Source organism: Mobula birostris, chromosome 6, assembly GCF_030028105.1.
Source record: "Mobula birostris isolate sMobBir1 chromosome 6, sMobBir1.hap1, whole genome shotgun sequence".
In the NCBI taxonomy this organism is placed as follows: domain Eukaryota; kingdom Metazoa; phylum Chordata; class Chondrichthyes; order Myliobatiformes; family Myliobatidae; genus Mobula; species Mobula birostris.
Genome location: NC_092375.1, coordinates 94,690,618 through 94,712,086, shown reverse-complemented (window position 1 = coordinate 94,712,086; position 21,469 = coordinate 94,690,618). Strand labels below are relative to the sequence as shown.

The window sequence follows — 21,469 nt, the reverse complement described above, 5'->3', positions numbered from 1 at the left end:
GAGTTCAGAAGCTGGGATGGCATGTTACAACGGCAACTTAGCAGCAGCAGTTCAATGCCATACATAATATAGAAGAAAAAAATGATAATAATAATAAATAATAAGTGAATCAATTGCAGTATACGTATATTTAATAAATTAAAAATCATGCAAAAACAAAAAAGTGAGGTAGTGTTCACAGGTTCAAAGTCCATTTTAGGAATTAGATGGCAGAGGGGAAGAAGCTGTTCCTGAATCACTGAGTGTGTGCCTTCAGGCTCCTGTATCTCCTGCCTGATGGTAACAGTGAGAAAAAGGCATGCCCTGGGTGTTCAAAGTCCTTAATAATCGACGCTGCCTTTCTGAGAAACTGCACCCCGAAGATGTCCTGGGTACTTTGTAGGCTCGTACCCAAGATGGAACTGACTAGATTTACAACCTTCTGCAGCTTCTTTTGGTCCTGCACAGTAGCCCCTCCATACCAGACAGTGATGCAGCCTGTCAGAATGCTCTCCACGGTACAACTATAGAAGCTTTTGAGTGTATTTGTTGACATGCCAAATCTCTTCAAACTCCTAATAAAGTGTAGCCGCTGTCTTGCTTTCTTTTTAACTACATCGATATGTTGGGAACAGGTTAGATTCTCAGAGATCTTGACACCCAGGAACTTGAAGCTGCTCACTCTCTCCACTTCTGATCCCTCTATGAGAATTGGTATGTGTTCCTTCGTCTTACCCTTCCTGAAGTCCACAATCAGCTCTTTCATCTTACTGATGTTGAGTGCTAGGTTGTTGCTGTGGTATATCTCACTCTTGTACACCCTCTCGTCACCACCTGAGATTCTACCAACAATGGTTATATCGTCAGCAAATTTATTTGGTATTTGATCTATGCCTAGCCACACAGTCATGGGTATAGAGAGAGTAGAGCAGTGGGCTAAGCACACACCCCTGAGGTGCGTCAGTGTTGATCGGCAGCGAGGAGGATATGTTATCATCAATCTGCACCGACTGTGGTCTTCCAGTTAGGAAGTCGAGGATCCAACTGCAGAGGGAGGTACAGAGGCCCAGGTTATGCAACTTCTTAATCAGGATTGTGGGAATGATGGTATTAAATGCTGAGCTATAGTCGATGAACAGCATCCTGACGTAGGTGTTTGTGTTGTCCAGGTGGTCTAAAGCCGTGTGGATAGCCATAGAGATTGCATCTGCCATTGACCTATTGTGGCAATAGGCAAATTGCAATGGGTCCAGGTCCTTGCTGAGGCAGGAGTTCAGTCTAGTCATGACCAACCTCTCAAATCATTTCATCATTGTAGATGTGAGTGCTACCGGGTGATAGTCATTAAGGCAGCCCACATTATTATTCTTAGGCACTGGTATAATTGTTGCCTTTTGGAAGCAAGTGGGAACTTCCACCTGTAGCAGTGACAGCTTGAAAATGTCCTCGAGTACTTCTACCAGTTGGTTGGCACAGGTTTTCAGAGCAGGTACTCCACCTGCCTTGCGAGGGTTCACTCTCTTTAAAGGCAGTCTAACATCGGCCTCTGAGACAGAGATCACAGGGTCATTAAGTGCAGCAGCTGTAGTTGTGTTCTCCCTTTCAAAGCGTGCGTAGAAGGCATTGAATTCATTTGGCAGTGAAGGATTGCTGCCATTCATGCTACTGGGTTTCGTTTCGTAGGGAGTAATGTCTTGCAGACCCTGCCAGAGTTGCCATGCATCTGCTGTTGCCTCCAACCTTGTTTGAAATTGTTTCTTCACCCTTGAAATAGCCCTCCGCAAATCATACCTAGTTTTCTGGTACAGGCCTGGGTCACCAGACTTGAATGTCACAGATCTAGCCTTCAGTAGTCGATGTACCTCCTGGTTTATCCAATGTGATTGCATTGGAGAGGGTGTAAAAAAAGATTCACAACGATGTTGGTGGGATTGGAGGGCTGGAGCTGGACGATCTAGCCTTCGCTGAAGGAGCTGGAGGGGGTGAATGAGAGACATGATGGTCCCAGGATAGGAGAGTCTAAAACAGGTTTAATGTGAGAGGGAAAATATTTGAACAGGTGCTCTTTTCGAGGAGGTTAGTGAGTATATGGAATGAACTGCTGGAGGAAGTGGAAGAGGCGTACAGAGTTACAACATTTTAAAGACATTTAGTTACATGAATGGAAAAAGTTTAGAAGGATATGTGCCAAATGTGGATAAATGGGGCCAGCTCAGTGAGACACTTGGCCGGCATGGGCAAGTTGAGGTGAATGGTCTGTTTTCACGTTGTATGACTATAACAATTCCACTTCAATTACAACCATCTGCATTTATAAACAGCCTTTAATGTAATAAAGTGCTGCAAAGTGTTTTGTGGGTAATATTAGGACCGCTGGCTAATAGCTTGGTAGATGCAGGGATTTAAAAGAGGGCTTCGACCTTTGGGATAGCACAAGAAGAATGAAAAGAGCTCAGAGGAGTCAAGACCTGGATGAAGTTGCAAAATCATTAGAGGAGGGGTCAGGCAAACAGTAGTGGGTATCCTTCCAATTCCTAACCTGTAGGGCCTGATGTGAACCCAATTAAAACAGAGCCAGGGTCAAGCCACCACCTTCCTGATGAATGGCACACAGCAGTCCTGGAATTTAAAAAAAACAAAAGTACTGCAGATTCTGGAAAATTGAACGAAAAACAATGGAAACAGGCAGTGGTTCAGACAGTAGTTATGGAGATAAAGGCATCCATTAGTCTCGCGAGACCATGGATCTGCGCCTGGAAAGTCTTCACTCTCCAGGGCGCAGACCTGGGCAAGGTTGTATGGAAGACCAGCAGTTGCCCATGCTGCAAGACTCCCCTCTCCACGACACCAATGTTGTCCAAGGGAAGGGCATTAGGACCCATAGAGCTTGGCACCAGTGTCGTCGCAGAGCACTGTGTGAGAAGTGCCTTGTTCAAGGACACAACACGTTGCCTTGGCTGGGGCTCGAACTCACAACCTTCAGGTCGCTAGTCCAATGCCTTAACCACTTGGTCACGTGCATTTATGGAGATAGAAGCAGATTTAATGTTTCAGAACTGGGAATGAGGTTAGAAACAAAGCTGCTGGAATAATGTCAGCCATGGACTGTCTAATTGCTCCTCTCTGCTTCTCCTTCAGAATCGCCACGCCCTGCTGCAGCTGATGATTGATGTGCCCATTCTCCTGGGAGCAAGTGCCACCACTGCGAAGGCTGACATGGAAGCCGTGATGGAGTTTGAGACCAAGTTGGCTGAGGTCAGTGGAAGTGTGCACATTCTGGTGTCTGGCCAGGGTAAGTTTTCATGCTCCAGTGACTGGCCAGTGGAAGGGTGCACACTGCAGTGACTGGCCAGTTCAGTGTAGTTTGCGAGTGCACAGAAACATTTCACTTCATGGTCTATTGAAAAGCTAGCCATAGCCCAGTAACTGGCCTCGCTGGGTCTCAGCACCTACCTCTGTAACTCAATATCGCCTCCCTGAACAAGAAGGCACAGAAGCACCTCCTTTTCCTAGGAAGATTGAGGCAAGCAAGGCTCCCTCCTACCACACTCCCCCCATCTTAACTGCATTTTACAGGAGCACCGCTGAGAGCATCCTGACATGTTGCATCTCCATCTGGAATGGGAGTAGTCGAGCATCGGACCAGACGTCCCTACAAAGGACTGTGAGAACAGCTGAGAGGATCACAGGGGTCTCCCTACCACTTATCGGGGACATTTATCAGAAGCGCTGAGTACCGTAAGACCATAAGCTATAGGAGCAGGGTCAAGCCATTTGGCCGATCAATATCTGCTCCCCTATGTCATCATGGCCAATCGAGTTTTCCTCTCAGTCTCAGTCTCCTGCCTTCTCCCTATATCCCTTCATTCCCTGACCAATCAGGAATCTATCAACCTCTGCTTTTAAATAAGTACTTAGTCTTCACAGCTGCCTCTCTACCAAGGCCTCTAACCATTCCATAGGTTTCAATGACGCCACCCAACATTCTGCTGAGTTCTTGTGCATACAGGCCCAGAGCCATCAAACACCCTCCATGTGACGAGCCATTCAAACCTGGAATCATTTTTGTGAAATTCCTTTAAACACTCTCCAGTTTCAGCACATCGTTTCAAAGATAAGGGGCCCAAAACAGCTCACAATACTCCAAGTGGGGTTTCACCAGAGCTTTATGAAAACTCAGCATTACATCCTTGCTTTTATGTTCTAGTCCTTTTGAAATGAATGCTAACATTCATTCACTGTATACTAAATAGGCAAGGCCCTTGGTATTATTAAGGATGCCTCCCTTCCTACCATCAGCCAGGAGATTGTGAGGATGGGAAACATCTCCTTCCCTCAGGCCATTAAGCTGCTGAACTCCCCGTCGCATCGCATTTGAAGATGCATATTGTATCTGTATCCTACAATATTTAATTTATGCACTTCACTTTGTTTGTTTACGCATAATTCATCTGTAGATTTTATCCTTACTTTCTTAAGCTATTGTGTGTTACGTGTACTACTGGTTCGGAGAAATATTGTCTCGTTTGATGGTATACAAGTATATAGTTAAATGACAATAAACTTGACTTGACTTGACATTAAGCTTAAAACATTTGTGCTCAGTCTTAGACATAGTAAAGTTCAAAGTAAATTTTGTATCAAAGTACATACACTGCATGTCACCATTAACAAACCTGAGATTCATTTTCTTGAGGGCATACTCAATAAATCTCTAGAATAATGAATATAACAGAATCAATGAAAGGCTGCCCAACTAGGGTGTTCAGCCACAGTGCAGAAGACAACACACTGCAAATACAAAAAGAAGATATAATAAATAAATGAACAATTAATATTGAGAGGACAAGATGAAGAGTCCTTGAAAGTGAGCTCATAAATTGCAGGACAATTCAGTGATGGGGCAAATGATGTCAGAGTGAAGTTATCCCGTTGGTTCAATACCGTGAGGGTTGAGGAGTGGTAACTGTTCCTGAACCTGGTGGTGCAGATTCTGAGGCTCTTGTACCTTCTGATTGGATAATTAGTGTAATTTCTACTGTGTTATATAAATCCCTAAGTTGTAATTGTAATCGCTATGGGCAATTAGTTTACTATTATCATTGATACCGAGACGGGGTGGAGAATCTTTGTATGCCATCCAGACAGGTAATTGCACACAAAAGTAAAACGCGGTATTTTCACAAGGTGAAAACAAAAGAAAATGCAGAATAGTGTCACAGATCAGAGAGAGAGAATGCAGAATAGTGTTAGAGATCAGAGACAGAATGCAGAATAGTGTCACAGATCAGAGAAAGAATGCAGAATAGTGACACAGATCAGAGACAGAATGCAGAATAGTGTCACAGATCAGAGAGAGAGAATGCAGAATAGTGTTAGAGATCAGAGACAGAATGCAGAATAGTGTCACAGATCAGAGAAAGAATGCAGAATAGTGACATAGATCAGAGACAGAATGCAGAATAGTGTCACAGATCAGAGAGAGAGAATGCAGAATAGTGACACAGATCAGAGAGAGAGAATGCAGAATTGTGTCACAGATCAGGGAGAGAGAATGCAGAATAGTGACACAGATCAGAGACAGAATGCAGAATAGTGTCACAGATCAGAGAAAGAATGCAGAATAGTGACACAGATCAGAGAGAGAGAGAAAATGCAGACTAGTGTCACAGATCAGAGAGAGAGAGAAAATGCAGAATAGTGTCACAGATCAGAGAGAGAGAGAAAATGCAGAATAGTGTCACAGATCAGAGAGAGAGAAAATGAAGAATACTGAAACAGATCGGAGAGAGAGAATGCAGAATAGTGACACAGATCAGAGATAGAGAGAGAATGCAGAATAGTGAGTCATATCAGAGACAGAATGCAGAATAGTATCACAGATCAGAGAGAGAGTGCAGAATAGTGTCGCAGATCGCAGAGAGAGAGAATGTGGAATAGTGACACAGATCAGAGACAGAATGCAGAATAGTGTCACAGATCAGAGAGAGAGAGAATGCAGAATAGTATCACAGATCAGAGAGAGAGAGTGCAGAATAGTGTCACAGATCAGAGACAGAAAATGCAGAATAGTGTCAGAGATCAGAAACGGAATGCGGAATAGTGTCATAGATCAGAGAGAGAAAATGCAGAATAGTGACACAGATCAGAGAGAAAATGCAATAGTGTCACAGATCAGAGAGAGAGAGAAGAATAGTGTCACAGATCAGAGAGAGGGAATGCAGAATAGTGTCACAGTTCAGAGACAGAAAATGCAGAATAGTGTCACAGATCAGAGATGGAATGCGGAATAGTGTCAGAGATCAGAGAGAGAGAATGTTGAATAATGACACTGATCAGAGAGAGAGAATGCAGAATAGTGACATGGATCAGAGTGAGAGAGAGAGAATGCTGACTAGTGTCACAGATCAGAGAGAGAGAATGCAGAATAGTGTCACAGATCAGAGCGAGAGAATGCAAAATAATGACTCAGATCAGAGACAGAATGCAGAATAGTGTCACAGATCAGAGAGAGTGCAGAATGGTGTCACAGATCGGAGAGAGAGAGAATGCGGAATAGAGACACAGATCAGGGACAGAATGCAGAATAGTATCATAGATCAGAGAGACAGAATGCAGAATAGTGTCACAAATGAGAATGCAGAATAGTGAAACAAGTCAGAGAGAGTGCAGAATAGTTACACAGATTAGAGACAGACAGAATGCAGAATAGCGACACAGATCAGAGAGAGTGCAGAATAGTGTCACAGATCAGAGGAGAGAATGCAGAATAGTGTCACAGATCAGAGCGAGAGAACGCAGAATAGTGACACAGATCAGAGATAGAGAAGGAATGCAGAACTGTGTCACAGATCAGAGAGAGAGAATGCAGAATCAGATAGTGTCACAGATCAGAGAGAGTGCAGAATGGTGTCATAGACCAGAGAGAGAGAGAATGCGGAATAATGTCACAGATCAGAGACAGAATGCAGAATAGTGACACGGATCAGAGATAGAGAGAGAATGCAGAACTGTGTCACAGATCAGAGAGAGAGAATGCAGAATAGTGACTCATATCAGAGACAGAATGCAGAATAGTATCACAGATCAGAGAGAGAGAGTGCAGAATAGTGTCACAGATCGGAGAGAGAATGCGGAATAGTGACACAGATCAGAGACAGAATACAGAATAGTGTCACAGATCAGAGAGAGAGAATGCAGAATAGTGTCACAGATCAGAGAGAGAGAGTGCAGAATAGTGTCACTGATCAGAGATGGAATGAGGAATATTGTCACAGATCAGAGAGAAAGAAAATGCAGAACAATGTCACAGATCAGAGACAGAATGCGGAATAGTGTCACAGATCAGAGACAGAATGCAGAATAGTGTCACAGATCAGAAAGAGAGAAAATGCAGAATACCATTACAGATCAGAGAGAGAGAATGCAGAATAGTGTCACAGATCAGAGACAGAATGCAGAATAGTGTCACAGATCAGAAAGAGAGAAAATGCAGAATACCATTAGAGATCAGAGAGAGAGAATGCAGAATAGTGTCACAGATCAGAGCGAGAGAATGCAGAATAGTGACACAGATCAGAGACAGAATGCAGAATAGTGTTATAGATCAGAGAGGGAGAATACAGAAGTGTCACAGACCAGAGAGAGATAATGCAGAATAGTGTCACAGATCAGAGAGAGTGCAGAACAGTTACACAGATCAGAGAGAGAGAATGCAGAATAGTGTCACAGATCAGAGAGAGAGAGTGCAGAATAGTGTCACTGATCAGAGAGAGAGAGCAGAATAGTGTCATGGATCAGAGAGAGAGAATGCAGAATAGTGTCACAGATCAGAGACAGAAAATGCAGAATAGTGTCACAGATCAGAGAGAGAAGAATAGTGTCACAGATCAGAGACAGAAAATGCAGAATAATGTCACAAATCAGAGAGAGAGAAAATGCAGAATAGTGTCACAGATCAGAGAGAGAGAAAATGCAGAACAATGTCACAGATCAGAGAGAAAGAGAGAATGCAGAATAGTGTCACAGATGAGAGAGAATGTAGAAAAGCATCACAGATCAGAGAGAAAATGCAGAAGAGTGTCACAGTTGAGAGGGAGAATGCAGAATAATGACACTGATCAGAGAGAGAGATTGCAAAATATTGTCACAGACCAGAGAGAGAGAATGCAGAATAGTGTCACAGATCAGAGACAGATTCCAGAATGGTGTCACAGATCAGAGACAGAGAGAATGCAGAATGGTGTCACAGATCAGAGACAGAGAGAATGCAGAATAGTGTCACAGATCAGAGACAGAGAGAATGCAGAATAGTGTCACAGATCAGAGATAGAGAGAATGCAGAGTAGTGTCACAGATCAGATTCTTGTCACTCCGAATGAAACATTTTCTCTTGAAGTATCTGTCATGATTTGTTACCTTCAATTTTGGACAATATCTCTATCAACCATTTTCATTATCTTCATGGTCTCTATTGGGCCAGTTCTCTATCTTCCCTTTTCCTCATATACACTCTCTCTAGTAATATCATAATCTTTTGCTTCATTTCTGGTGATGTTTTACCTTTATTTTTTGCTGTATGAACAAGACTCTGTAAGATCTGCAGTGGGAATTAGGAGAAACTCTCTGTTTTTCAATATTTCCCCTCTAATTATGAATCTAGTGCTTGGATTGTCTTTGTGTGACCTTGATGATTCCACTGCTACATTTTAGTTGGTTATTCTGCACCCCTTGCATCTCATACTGGCTCTTTTCTTTGCAGTCCACACAGTTTGTAATTTCCTCATCCTAATGCACTATCCTGGTTAAAGAGTGAGATTAAAGGGGGCCTTTTCTGGTTGCCTGCCAGCGACTAGTGGTGTTCAGCGTGTGTTGGTGTTGGCACCGCTTCTTTTCATGTTATATGTCAATGACTTGGATGACAGAATTGATGACTTTGTGGGCAAATTTGTGGACAATATGAAGAAAGATGTAGGGGCAGGTAATGTGAAGGAAGCAGGGAGGGAGTCTGCAGAAGGTTAGGAGAATGGGCAAAGAAATGGCAGTTGAAATACAATATCAAGAACTGTATGGTAGAAAAAATAAAAGTGAAGACTATTTTCTAAATGGAACAAATTCAGAAATCAGAGGTGCGAAGGGACTTGAGAGATCTTGTGCAAGATTCCCTAAAAGTTAACTTGCAGGTGGTAAGGAAAGCAAATACAATGTTAGCATTCACTTTGAGAGGACTAGAACATGAAGAATATAATGTTGAGACTTTACAAGGCATTGGTCAGACCACAAGTGGGAGTATTGTGAGCAGTTGTGAGCCCATTATCTAAGAAAGTATGTACTGTCATTGGAAAGGGCCTAGAGGAATTTCAATAGAGTGATCCCAGAAATGAAAAGGTTAACATATGAGGAGCGTTTGATGACCTGGGCCGGTACTTGCTGGAGTTTAGAAGAATGAGGAGGGGATCTTATTGAAACCTATCGAATATTGAAAGGTAGAGAGTGGATGTGGGGAGGATGTTTCCTATAGTTGGTGACCAGAGGGCACAGCATCAGGATGGAAGGACGTCCCAGATGGATATGTGGGTCAGTACGGGATGGACCATGGTGCGTTTTGAAGGCGATCCCGTGCAGCACAGCTCAATAGATATGATTAAGTATTTGCTTTTCAGTCGGATACAGCTGAGGGTCACAACTGCTTCCAAGGTCTGTACAGTTAATAAAGATGCTACTGAACGATTTATTGCTGCTTATAACTGTTGGAAACAATGCTGACTCACCAGACTTCTTGTAGGAAATGTGGTTACAGGTCAGGGATACAGGAGCGTTTCAACTCCCTATATTGACTATCTTGCTGGCAAATATACAATCTCTAGTAAATAAAATCAAAGATCTTAGAGCTGGGGTGCTGTATCAGAGGGACATTAGGACTGTGTGCATCCTTTGTTTCACAAAACCCTGGTTAACCCCTTCCATACTGGATGCATCAGATTGACGAGTTCACAATACCCTGTCAGAATAGGACTGTCAAGTCTCTCAAAAGCAGATGTGGAGTGCACGCCTCATGTCAACTCATCTTGGTTCACAAGTGTATCAGTGATGTCCCAATTCTGCTCACCTGAGCTAGAATATCTCACAATTGTGCCGTCCATTTTACCTGTTGTGGGAGATTTCTGTGATTATTTTGGTAGTGGTGTACACTCCACTTCAGGCCAATGTCAAACAGGCTCTGGATGATCTGAGCAATGGGATCAACATGCATGAAACAGCACACCCAGATGCCTTCACCAGCACCTTGGGGGATTTTAACCAGGTCAGCTTGAAAAATCACTGAATAATTATCATCAACAAACCACTTGTAGCGCCAGAGGGAACAACACACTGGACCACTATTACACCACCATCAAGAATACCTACCATGCCCACTCTTCAGGAAGTCTGACCACCTGGTTGTACTTCTGTTCTCTGAGTATAGGCAGAGACTGAAGACTGCAGCACCAGTAGTGAGGACCAAGAAGGTATGGACAAGGGAAGCACAGGAGCGCCTACAGGACTGCTTTGAATTGGTGGACAGGACTGTATTCAGGGAGTCATCTTCGAACCTGGATGAGTATGCTGCTGTTGTTACTGATGTCATTAAAACATGTGTGGATGAGTGTGTGCCTACAAATATTTGCTGTACATTCCCAAACCAAAAGCCATGGATGGACCAGGAGGTTTGTCATCTACTGAGGGGCAGATCAATGGCATTTAAGTTTGGTGACCAAGGTCTGTACAAGAAAACCTGGTGTGACTTGCAGAGGGCCATGTTGAGAGCAAAGAAACAATGTTGGAGGTGACATCAGATGCACAACATCTCTGGCAGGGCTCGCAAGACATTACTTCCTACAAAGCGAAACCCAAAGCATGAATCACAGTGATGCTTCAATACCAGAAGAGCTCAATGCCTTTGATGCTCGCTTTGAAAGGGAGAATATAACTACAGCTGTGAAGACCCCTGCTGCACCTGGTGACCCCATGATCTCTGCCTTGGAGGCGATGCCAGGCTGTCTTTCAGGACGGTGAACCCTCATAAGGCAGCAGGCCCTGATGAAGTACCTGGTAAGGTCCTGAAAACTTGTGCCAACCAAATGGCAGGTGTATTTAAGGACATTTTCAACCTCCCATTGCTATGGTCGGAAGTTCCCACCTGCTTCAAAAGGGCAAAGATTATACCAGTGCCCAAGAAGAGTAGCATGAGATGCCTTAATGACAATATCCAGTAGCACTCAGATCTACAGTGATGAAATGCTTTAAGAGGTTGGTCATGACCAGAATCAGTTCCTGCCTTTGGAAGGAACTGGACCCACTGCAATTTGCCTGTAGCCACAATAGATCTACAGCAGATGTAATCTCAATGGCTCTTCACACAGCCTTAGGTCTTCTGGATAATACAAACACCTATGTCAGGATGCTGTTCGTTGACTACAGCTCAGTGCTTAATATCATCATTCTCAGAGTCCCGATTGATAAGCTACAGAATCTGGGCCCCTGTACCTCCCTCTGCAATTAGATCCTCGACTTCCTAACCAGAAGACTGCAATCTGTGTGGATTGGTATTAATAACTCCTCCTCACTGACAGTCAACACTGGTGCACCTCAGGGATGCGTGTTTAGCCCACTGCTCTACTCTCTCTATACCCGTGACTGCGTGACTTGGTATAGCTCAAATGTCATCTATAAATTTGCTGATACAACAACCATTGTTGGCAGAATCTTAGCTGGAGATGAGAGGGCGTACAGGAGTGAGATATACCAGCTAGTTGAGTGGTGTTGCAGCAATAACATTGCACTCAATATCAGTTAGAAGAAAGAGCTGATTGTGGACTTCAGGAAGGGTAAGGCAAAGGAACAGGAACCAATCCTCATAGAGGGATCAGAAGTGGAGAGAGTGAGCAGCTTCATGTTCCTGGATGTCAAGATTTCTGAGGATCTAACCTTGGCCCAACATGTCAATGCAGCCGTAAAGAAGGCAACTCCTATTTCATTAGGAGTTTGAAGAGTTTTGGTTTATCACCAAAAACACTTGAAAACTTCTATAGTTGTACCATGAAGAGCATTCTGACAGGCTGCATCGTCGTCTGGTATGGGAGTGGGACAGGGCTAAGAAGCTACAGAAAGTAATAAAATCAGTCAGCTTCGTCTTAGGTACTAGCCTCCATATTGTCCAAGACATCTTCAAGGAGCGGTGCCTCAGAAAGGCGACAGCATTATTAAGGGCCCCCAGCACCCAGGGCATGCCTTTTCTCATTGCTACCATTGTGAAGAAGGTACAGAATCCTGAAGGCACACACTTAGTGATTTGGAAACACCTTCTTCCCTGCTGCCATCCAATTCCTAAATGAGCATGGAACCCATGAACACTACCTCACTTTTATTATTTTTGTTGTGCACTATTTTTAATTATATATAAAGTTACTGTAATTTATTTATTTATTTCCTTTCTCTATTATCATGTATTGTATTGTACTGCTGCTGCTAAGTTAACCAATTTCATGACATTCACTGGTGATAATAAACCTGATTCTGATTCTAGATTCATGGGTCAGTATGGGCGGACTCATGGGGCAGTACGAGACGGACCCGTGGGTTGGTACGGGACAGACTCATGGGTTGATATGTGGTGGAAATGTCAGCCATTACCGGGTGGATACTTGGGTCAGTACCCGATGGATACCTGTGTCATGATGGGATGGATAAGTGGGTCAAGACGCGAAGGATTAGAGTGTTTGTACAGGAGTGATATAGAGTGGGAGAGAAAATAATTGGGAATGGTGTTTTCACTGGTCTGAGTGTGAGACAGTTACATTTCAATGTCACTTACGCATTGCAGATTGTGTTCGCAGAGAGGAACAGGACGAGTGAAGCCATTCACACCAAGCTCAGCATACTGGATTTACAAAGCACCATTCCACAGGTGAGCAGCAGGTCACCGAATGCCCTGACTCTGTTTCTGTCATAAGGGTGTGGCTGGGAACAGACCCAAGTGCAAGACACAGACACTGAAGTATAGGGACGGGACTAGGATGCAGGGTGAGGGCTAGGACATGGACGCGAAAACCGGGAATCCAGAACAGGGCTGGACCAGAGAGCTAGGAACCCGGGCTTGGACTCCGAGCCAGAGACTGGACAAGGACCCAGTACCTGGCTCTTGCCTCTGGCTCGGACCCCAGAACTAGGCACAGACGAGACTTGGCTGGCAGGCAGGATGAGGCTGGAGTCTTCAGGCTTGAGTTGAGGCTTGAGACTAGAGACTTGAGGCAAGGCTAGAGACCAGAGACTTGAGCCGAGGCTTGGCTAGAGGCTTGAGGCGAGGCTAGAGACCAGAGACTTGAGGCAAGGTTAGAGACCAGAGACTTGAGGCAAGGTTAGAGACCAGAGACTTGAGGCGAGGCTTGGCTAGAGACTTGAGATGAGGCTAGAGACCAGAGACTTGTGGCAAGGCTGGAGACTAGAGGCTTGAGGTGATGCTGGAGACCAGAGGCTTGAGGCGAGGCTTGAGACCAGAGACTTGAGGCGAGGCTTGGCTAGAGACTTGAGGCCAGTGACTTGAGGCGAGGCTTGAGGCCAGAGACTTGAGGTGAGGCTAGAGACCAGAGACTTGAGGCAAGGTTAGAGACCAGAGACTTGAGGCAAGGCTAGAGACCAGAGACTTGAGGCGAGGCTAGAGACCAGAGACTTGAGGCGAGGCTTGGCTAGAGGCTTGAGGCGAGGCTAGAGACCAGAGACTTGAGGCAAGGCTAGAGACCAGAGACTTGAGGCGAGGCTTGAGACCAGAGACTTGAGGCGAGGCTTGGCTAGACGCTTGAGGCGAGGCTAGAGACCAGAGACTTGAGGCAAGGTTAGAGACCAGAGACTTGAGGCAAGGTTAGAGACCAGAGACTTGAGGCGAGGCTTGGCTAGAGACTTGAGACGAGGCTAGAGACCAGAGACTTGTGGCAAGGCTGGAGACCAGAGGCTTGAGGTGATGCTGGAGACCAGAGGCTTGAGGCGAGGCTTGAGACCAGAGACTTGAGGCGAGGCTTGGCTAGAGACTTGAGGCCAGTGACTTGAGGCGAGGCTTGAGGCCAGAGACTTGAGGTGAGGCTAGAGACCAGAGACTTGAGGCAAGGTTAGAGACCAGAGACTTGAGGCAAGGCTAGAGACCAGAGACTTGAGGCGAGGCTAGAGACCAGAGACTTGAGGCGAGGCTTGGCTAGAGGCTTGAGGCGAGGCTAGAGACCAGAGACTTGAGGCAAGGCTAGAGACCAGAGACTTGAGGCGAGGCTTGAGACCAGAGACTTGAGGCGAGGCTTGGCTAGAGGCTTGAGGCGAGGCTAGAGACCAGAGACTTGAGGCAAGGTTAGAGACCAGAGACTTGAGGCAAGGTTAGAGACCAGAGACTTGAGGCAAGGCTAGAGACCAGAGACTTGAGGTGAGGCTAGAGACCAGAGACTTGAGGCGAGGCTTGGCTAGAGGCTTGAGGCAAGGTTAGAGACCAGAGACTTGAGGCAAGGCTAGAGACCAGAGACTTGAGGTGAGGCTTGGCTAGAGGCTTGAGGCGAGGCTAGAGACCAGAGACTTGAGGCAAGGTTAGAGACCAGAGACTTGAGGCAAGGCTGGAGACCAGAGGCTTGAGGTGATGCTGGAGACCAGAGGCTTGAGGCGAGGCTTGAGACCAGAGACTTGAGGTGAGGCTTGGCTAGAGACTTGAGACCAGAGACTTGAGGTGAGGCTTGGCTAGAGACTTGAGGCCAGAGGCTTGAGGCGAGGCTTGAGGCCAGAGGCTTGAGACTAGAGGCTTGAGGTGAGGCTTGAGACTAGAGGATTGGGGCTTGGGGTCTTGAAGCTCCTCCTGGGCAGGGCACGGTACATCTGAGCAGGGCGCAGATCTCCCCCCGACAGAGGTGAGGGACAAGAAGGGACAGAACCACCTTCAGGGTAACGGCAATCTGGCCTGAATTACCCGGCGGAGGCAAGGGACAGGAAGAGAGCTAGGTTCAGGGTGGCTCCAGGACAAGACTACAGGTGAGACGAGGCGAGAGTTACTGGCAAGACAAGGCAAGGCTTCTGGCGAGGGAACAGAAGGCAGGGGAAGGGATACAAGAAGTAAGGACAAGAACAATCCAGCCACCATGCCCTGATCTCTGAAGGTATTTATGCAGCCAGCCCCAACTAGCATCAGCTGCCTCAATTAGTGCTAACAGGAACGAAAACAGGGTAGACAGGAAAACCTGGAGCAAGGGTCGATGGATCGGACCGTGAACCGGAATGCAGAATTCACAGACCGGACCATGACAGTTTCACACAACAGAATTGTTGAATTGAGTTGTTACATCACAAACTAAAGCACAGCTCATGTCAATAACTGGCTTTTGATTTATTATGGGCACATCTGTGGTGTTACACTGAAAAGTTTTGGTTTGTATCCCATTTGCACGGATGAATCATTACACACCTCAGGACAGTGAGGCAGCCAAAGTGAAAGCAGAATGAAGTGTTACACCTACTGAGCAAATGTACTGGAGGTAGACTGGGAGACCAGTTCGTCTTTGGTGTATGAGAGTCCCATTCAGCAGTGGGATAGAAATTGTCCTGGAATGTTGTACTTTAGTATCTTCTGTCTGATGGCAGGGGGTAGGAGAGAGAATGACTGAGATGGGATGGGTGTTTTCCTGAAGCCACAGGAAGTGCAGACAGAGTCAATGGAAGAGAGCTGGTGTCTGATTGCCTGGGGATCGGGCTCCTGTTTTTAAAGGAACACTTACTGCTTCAAGTGTACAAAGCAGCTAAACTATCTGAGCAGATAACGGGTAACCCTTGCCATCAGGAGACAGTTCTGGGGCTGGTCAGGACTGTGTTTCAACACGTGTGGCTCATGTTGTGTCTCCAGTTTGACTGGCTTCGCTACATCAGAACAGTGATTGATTTTGAAGAGCACCCTCACCTCTTGCACATGAATATGTCAGAAGAGGTCATTGTGGATTCCACGCAGTACTTCAAGGACTTGTTCCGGTTAATAGAAACTGTGGAGAGCCGGTAAGATGAACATTCTGCTTACACCCCATTATTACAGCACATGGCATCGTACTCCAAATCCTAAACCTACCCTTGCACTTTTCTTACTGCATCTTATGTCTGTGGTGGGAAAGCTGTTGGAAAAGATTCTTAAGGATAGGATCTATGGGCATTTAGAGAATCATGGTCTGATCAGGAACAGTCAGCATGGCTTTGTGAAGGGCAGATCATGTGTAACAAGCCTAATAGAGTTCTTTGAGGAGGTGACCAGGCATATAGATGAGGGTAGTGCAGTGGATGTGATCTACATGGATTTTAGTAAGGCATCTGACAAAGTTCCACACGGTAGGCTTATTCAGAAAGTCAGAAGGCATGGGATCCAGGGAAGTTTGGCCAGGTGGATTCAGAATTGGCTTGCCTGAAGAAGGCAGAGGGGCGTGGTGGAGGGAGTACATTCAGATTGGAGGGTTGTGACTAGTGGTGTCCCACAAGGATCGGTTCTGGGACCTCTACTTTTCATGATTTTTATTAACAACCTGGATGTGGGGGTAGAAGGGTGGGTTGGCAAGTTTGCAGACGACACAAAGGTTGGTGGTGTTGTAGATAGTGTAGAGGATTGTCAAAGATTACAGAGAGACATTGATAGGATGCAGACATGGGCTGAGAAGTGGCAGATGGAGTTCAACCCGGAGAAGTGTGAGGTGGTACACTTTGGAAGGACAAACTCCAAGGCAGAGTACAAAGTAAATGGCAGGATACTTGGTAGTGTGGAGGAGCAGAGGGATCTGGAGGTACGTGTCCACAGATCCCTGAAAGTTGCCTCACAGGTAGGTAGGGTAGTTAAGAAAGCTTATGGGGTGTTAGCTTTCCTAAGTCAAGGGATAGAGTTTAAGAGTCGCGAGGTAATGATGCAGCTCTATAAAACTCTGGTGAGGCCACACTTGGAGTACTGTGTCCAGTTCTGGTCGCCTCACTATAGGAAGCATGTGGAAGCATTGGAAAGGGTAGAGGGGAGATTTACCAGGATGTTGCCTGGTTTAGAGAGTATGGATTATGATCAGAGATTAAGGGAGCTAGGACTTTACTCTTTGGAGAGAAGGAGGATGAGAGGAGACATGATAGAGGTATACAAGATATTAAGAGGAATAGATAGAGTGGATAGCCAGCGCCTCTTTCCCAGGGCACCACTGCTCCATACAAGAGGACATAGCTTTAAGGTAAGGGGTGGGAAGTTCAAGGGGGATATTAGAGGAAGGTTTTTTACTCAGAGAGTGGTTGGTGCGTGGAATGCACTGCCTGAGTCAGTGGTAGAGGTAGATACACTAGTGAAATTTAAGAGACTACTAGACAGGTATATGGAGGAATTTAAGGTGTGGGGGGGGTTATATGGGAGGCAGGGTTTGAGGGTCAACACAACATTGTGGGCCGAAGGGCCTGTACTGTGCTGTACTATTCTATGTTCTATCTATCTTGCAACATTGTGTGGGTGTGAGCCCTCTCAATATCAAGAGGACAATGTCTCCTTCAAGTTCTCCCAGCCAATGTTGTCAGGGGACCAGCTGCTTGTTCAGGTCACACTGAAATCTGAACAATTCTCTGCAATGTTGTAATATGGAGCAAGTAATTCTATATCCTTTCACAGAACTGTGGCCAACTATATTGTATGGAGAGTCGTGTATAGTAGATTGGGGAACCTCAGCCATCGATTCTTCAACAGGTTCAGTGAATATATTAAGGTAAGTGATGAGCTGTCTAATGGAAGGACACATTGTGGAGAGTGAGGATTTCTGAAATACTGTTGCATGAAAGCAGGGTTGCTCTCAGTTATTGTGAGAAAGATACAAGTAATGCATGAGTTTATTAGGCGTGTTCAGGAAGGTTTCCTGACACAATATAAGCCTACAAGAGGAGAGGCTGTACTTGATCTGGTATTGGGAAATGAACCTGGTCAGGTGTCAGGTCTCTCAGTGGGAGAGCATCTTGGAGATAGTGATCATAACTCTATCTCCTTTACTGTAGCATTGGAGAGGGATAGGAACAGACAAGTTAGGAAAGCTTTTAATTGGAATAAGGGGAAATATGAAGCCATAAGGGACTTGGATGGCTCAGGGACAGGAATGGTTACTTTGAGTGCCAGGCTTTAGAATTTTCAGAAAGGACAGGGAGGGAGGCAAGAGGTGGGGGTGTGGCACTGCTGATCAGAGATAGTGTCATGGCTGCAGAAAAGGACTAAATCATGGAGGGATTGTCTATTGAGTCTCTGTGGGTGGAAGTTAGAAACAGGAAGGGGTCAATAACTCTACTGAGTGTTTTTTACAGACCACCCAATAGTAACAGGGACATTGAGGATCACATAGGGAGACAGATTCTGGAAAGTCAAGTCAAGTCAAGTTGCTTTTTATTGTCATTTTGACCATAAACTGCTGGTACAGTACACAGTAAAAATGAAACAACGTTCCTCCAGGACCATGGTGCTACATGAAACAACACAAAACTACACTAGACTACACAAGTGAGACAACACAAGGCTACACTAGACTACGTAAGACTACACAAAATCTACACTAGACTACAGAGCTACACAGGACTACAAAAAGTACACAAAACAGTGCAGGTCAGTACAATAGATAACAAATAAGACAATAGGCACAGTAGAGGTCAAACTACAATATAATAATAAATGATGTAGGTGTCAGTCTAGTCTCTGGGTATTAAGGAGTCTGATGGCTTGGGGGAAGAAACTGTTGCACAGTCTGGTCGTGAGAGCCCGAATGCTTCGGTACCTTTTGCCAGATGGCAGGAGGGAGAAGAGTTGTATGAGGAGTGTGTGGGGTCCTTCAAAATGCCGTTGGCTTTACAGGTGCAGCGTGTAGTGTAAATGTCTGTAATGGCGGGAAGAGAGACCCCGATGATCTTCTCAGCTGACCTCACTATCTGCTGCAGGGTCTTGCGATAGTGTAATAATAACAGGGTTGCTGTGGTGAGAGTTTTCAATTTCCCAAATATTGATTGGCATCTCCCTAGAGCAAGGGGTTTAGATGGGGTGGAGTTTGTTAGGTGTGTTCAGGAAGGTTTCCTGACACAATATGTAGATAAGAGGAGAGGCTGTACTTGATCTGGTATTGGGAAATGAACCTGGTCAGGTGTCAGATCTCTCAGTAGGAGAGTATTTTGGAGATAGTGATCATAATTCTATCTCCTTTACCACAGCATTGGAGAGGGATAGGAACAAACGAGTTAGGAAAACGTTTAATTGGAGTAAGGGGAACTTAGAAGACAGGAACTTAAAAGCATAAGTTGGAAACAGATGTTCTCAGTGAAATGTACGGCAGAATTGTGGCAAATGTTCAGAGGATATTTGCATGGCGTTCTGCATAGGTACATTCCAGTGAGACAGGGAAAGGATGGTACAGTACAGGAACCGTGGTGTACAAAGGCTGTTGAAAATCTAGTCAAGAAGAAAAGAAAAGCTTACGAAAGGTTCAAAGTGAAAGGTGACCTGATAGAGGTGTATGAGATGATAAGAGGCATTCATCGTATGGATAGTCAGAGGCTTTTCCCCAGGGCTGAAATGGCTAGCACAAGAGGGAACAGCTTTAAGGTGCTTGGAAGTAGGTAAGTTTTTTACGCTGAGTGCGTGGAATGGGCTGCCGGTAACAGTAGTGCAGTCGGATACGATAGGGTCTTTAAAGAGTCTCCTGGATGGGTACATGGAGCTTAGAAAGGTAGAGTGCTATGGGTTACCCTAGGTAATCACTAAAGTAAGTACATGTTTGGCACAGCTTTGTGGGTTGAAGGGCCTGTATTGTGCTGTACGTTTTCTATGTTTTTTCTATATCTCACACCATACACCATTATATCTCACACCCTACCCCATTATATCACTCACTCTATGCCATTATATCACACACCCTACCCCATTATATCACACACTGTACCCCATTATATCTCACACCGTACCCCATTAGATCAGACATTCTGCCCCATTATATCAGAGACTCTACCCCATTATATCACAAACCGTACCCCATTATGTCTCACACCATACACCATTATATTTCACACCCTACCCCATTATATCACACACACTATGCCATTATATCACACATCCTACCCCATTAGATCACTCACCGTACCCCATTATATCACATACCATACCCCATTATATCACGTACTCTACCCCATTATATCACACACTCTACCCCATTTTATCACACACTATACCCCATTATATCACACACCGTACCCCATTATATCTCACACCTCACCCCATTATATTTCACACCGCACCCCATTTTATCACACACATCTACCCCATTTTATCACACACCATACCCCATTATATCACACACCGTACCCCACTATATCACACACTCTTCCCCATTATATCACACACCGTACCCCATTATATCACACACCATACCCCATTATATCACACACTCTTCCCCATTATATCACTCCCCGTACCCCATTATATCACACATTCTACCCCATTCTACACATTTCTAAATGACAATAAAAGAGGACCGAGTGTTCTCATAATCTAAAAAAAATCTAAAAAAATTATATCACACACACTACCACATTATATCACACACCGTACCCCATTATATCACACACTCCACCCCATTATATCATATTCTACCCCATTGTATCTCACAACATTCTTCATTTTATGAATCAATGTACCCCATTATATTTCACTCACTGTGCTTGCACTGTCTCTCTCACTGAAGACCCCTTCTCTCCTATTGGCTACCACACAGCCAATAGTATCGAATAGTCAATGCCACCAGTCATTGGATACTGCCAGACAGCCAGTGCTACAAAACAGTCCATGACACTGACTGGTTCTTGGATCTCCTCCTTGCCTCATGTTTCTATCTTCTCAGTCTGATGACTCAATCTAATCTCTGCCCTCAGGCCCACAACCACCATTTGTCACTGGTTCCATTGTCTCCTCTGGCTTATCTCCCAGAGTCAGAGAGCTCCTTGCCCTGATGTGCCCAACATCCTCCCCTCCTCAATGGAAAGGTGTAAAGTACTTTGATTCACCCCCCCCCCCACCTACACAGGCCCACTTGTCTCAGCATCAACATGTTACTTCCTCACTCAAGCTCCTCCCGCAGTTCCACAGCCCCCAAACACGGTTGTCATGGACATGTTGTTTTGTCACTGCTACTGTGCTCCTCAAACATTGCCAGTGTTGTTCTGTAGGCTTTACAACGTTGCCAATCAGCAGTAACAAAGATAAGGGTGCCACTAATCCACTTTTATTGAAGGTAGCTGACAGCAACATCAAAAATCCTACCACATGATCCACAGAAGCACACTCAAATAATTTATTTCAGAGATTGCCCTTGAATAGGAGGTATGTTTTGAAATTAGAGCAAGGAACATGAGTGAGTGAGTGAGTGATATTCTACTTCCTTTTGGGAGAAGTTTGAAGATGAAAGCTATTCCT

General features: G+C 45.1%; 1 protein-coding gene across 1 annotated transcript in view; it reads left to right on the top strand.

Moving 5' to 3' along the window:
* Positions 1–362: 362 nt before the first annotated feature.
* phex (phosphate regulating endopeptidase homolog, X-linked) overlaps positions 363–21,469 on the top strand; it is an 87,967-nt gene continuing 66,860 nt past the window's right edge. Inside the window, exons 1-6 of the mRNA XM_072259725.1 lie at positions 363–371; positions 3,118–3,271; positions 12,545–12,597; positions 12,842–12,925; positions 15,881–16,026; positions 17,648–17,741. Coding sequence (XP_072115826.1) covers positions 363–371; positions 3,118–3,271; positions 12,545–12,597; positions 12,842–12,925; positions 15,881–16,026; positions 17,648–17,741 — 540 coding nt within the window. The remainder of the gene's footprint in view (positions 372–3,117; positions 3,272–12,544; positions 12,598–12,841; positions 12,926–15,880; positions 16,027–17,647; positions 17,742–21,469) is intronic.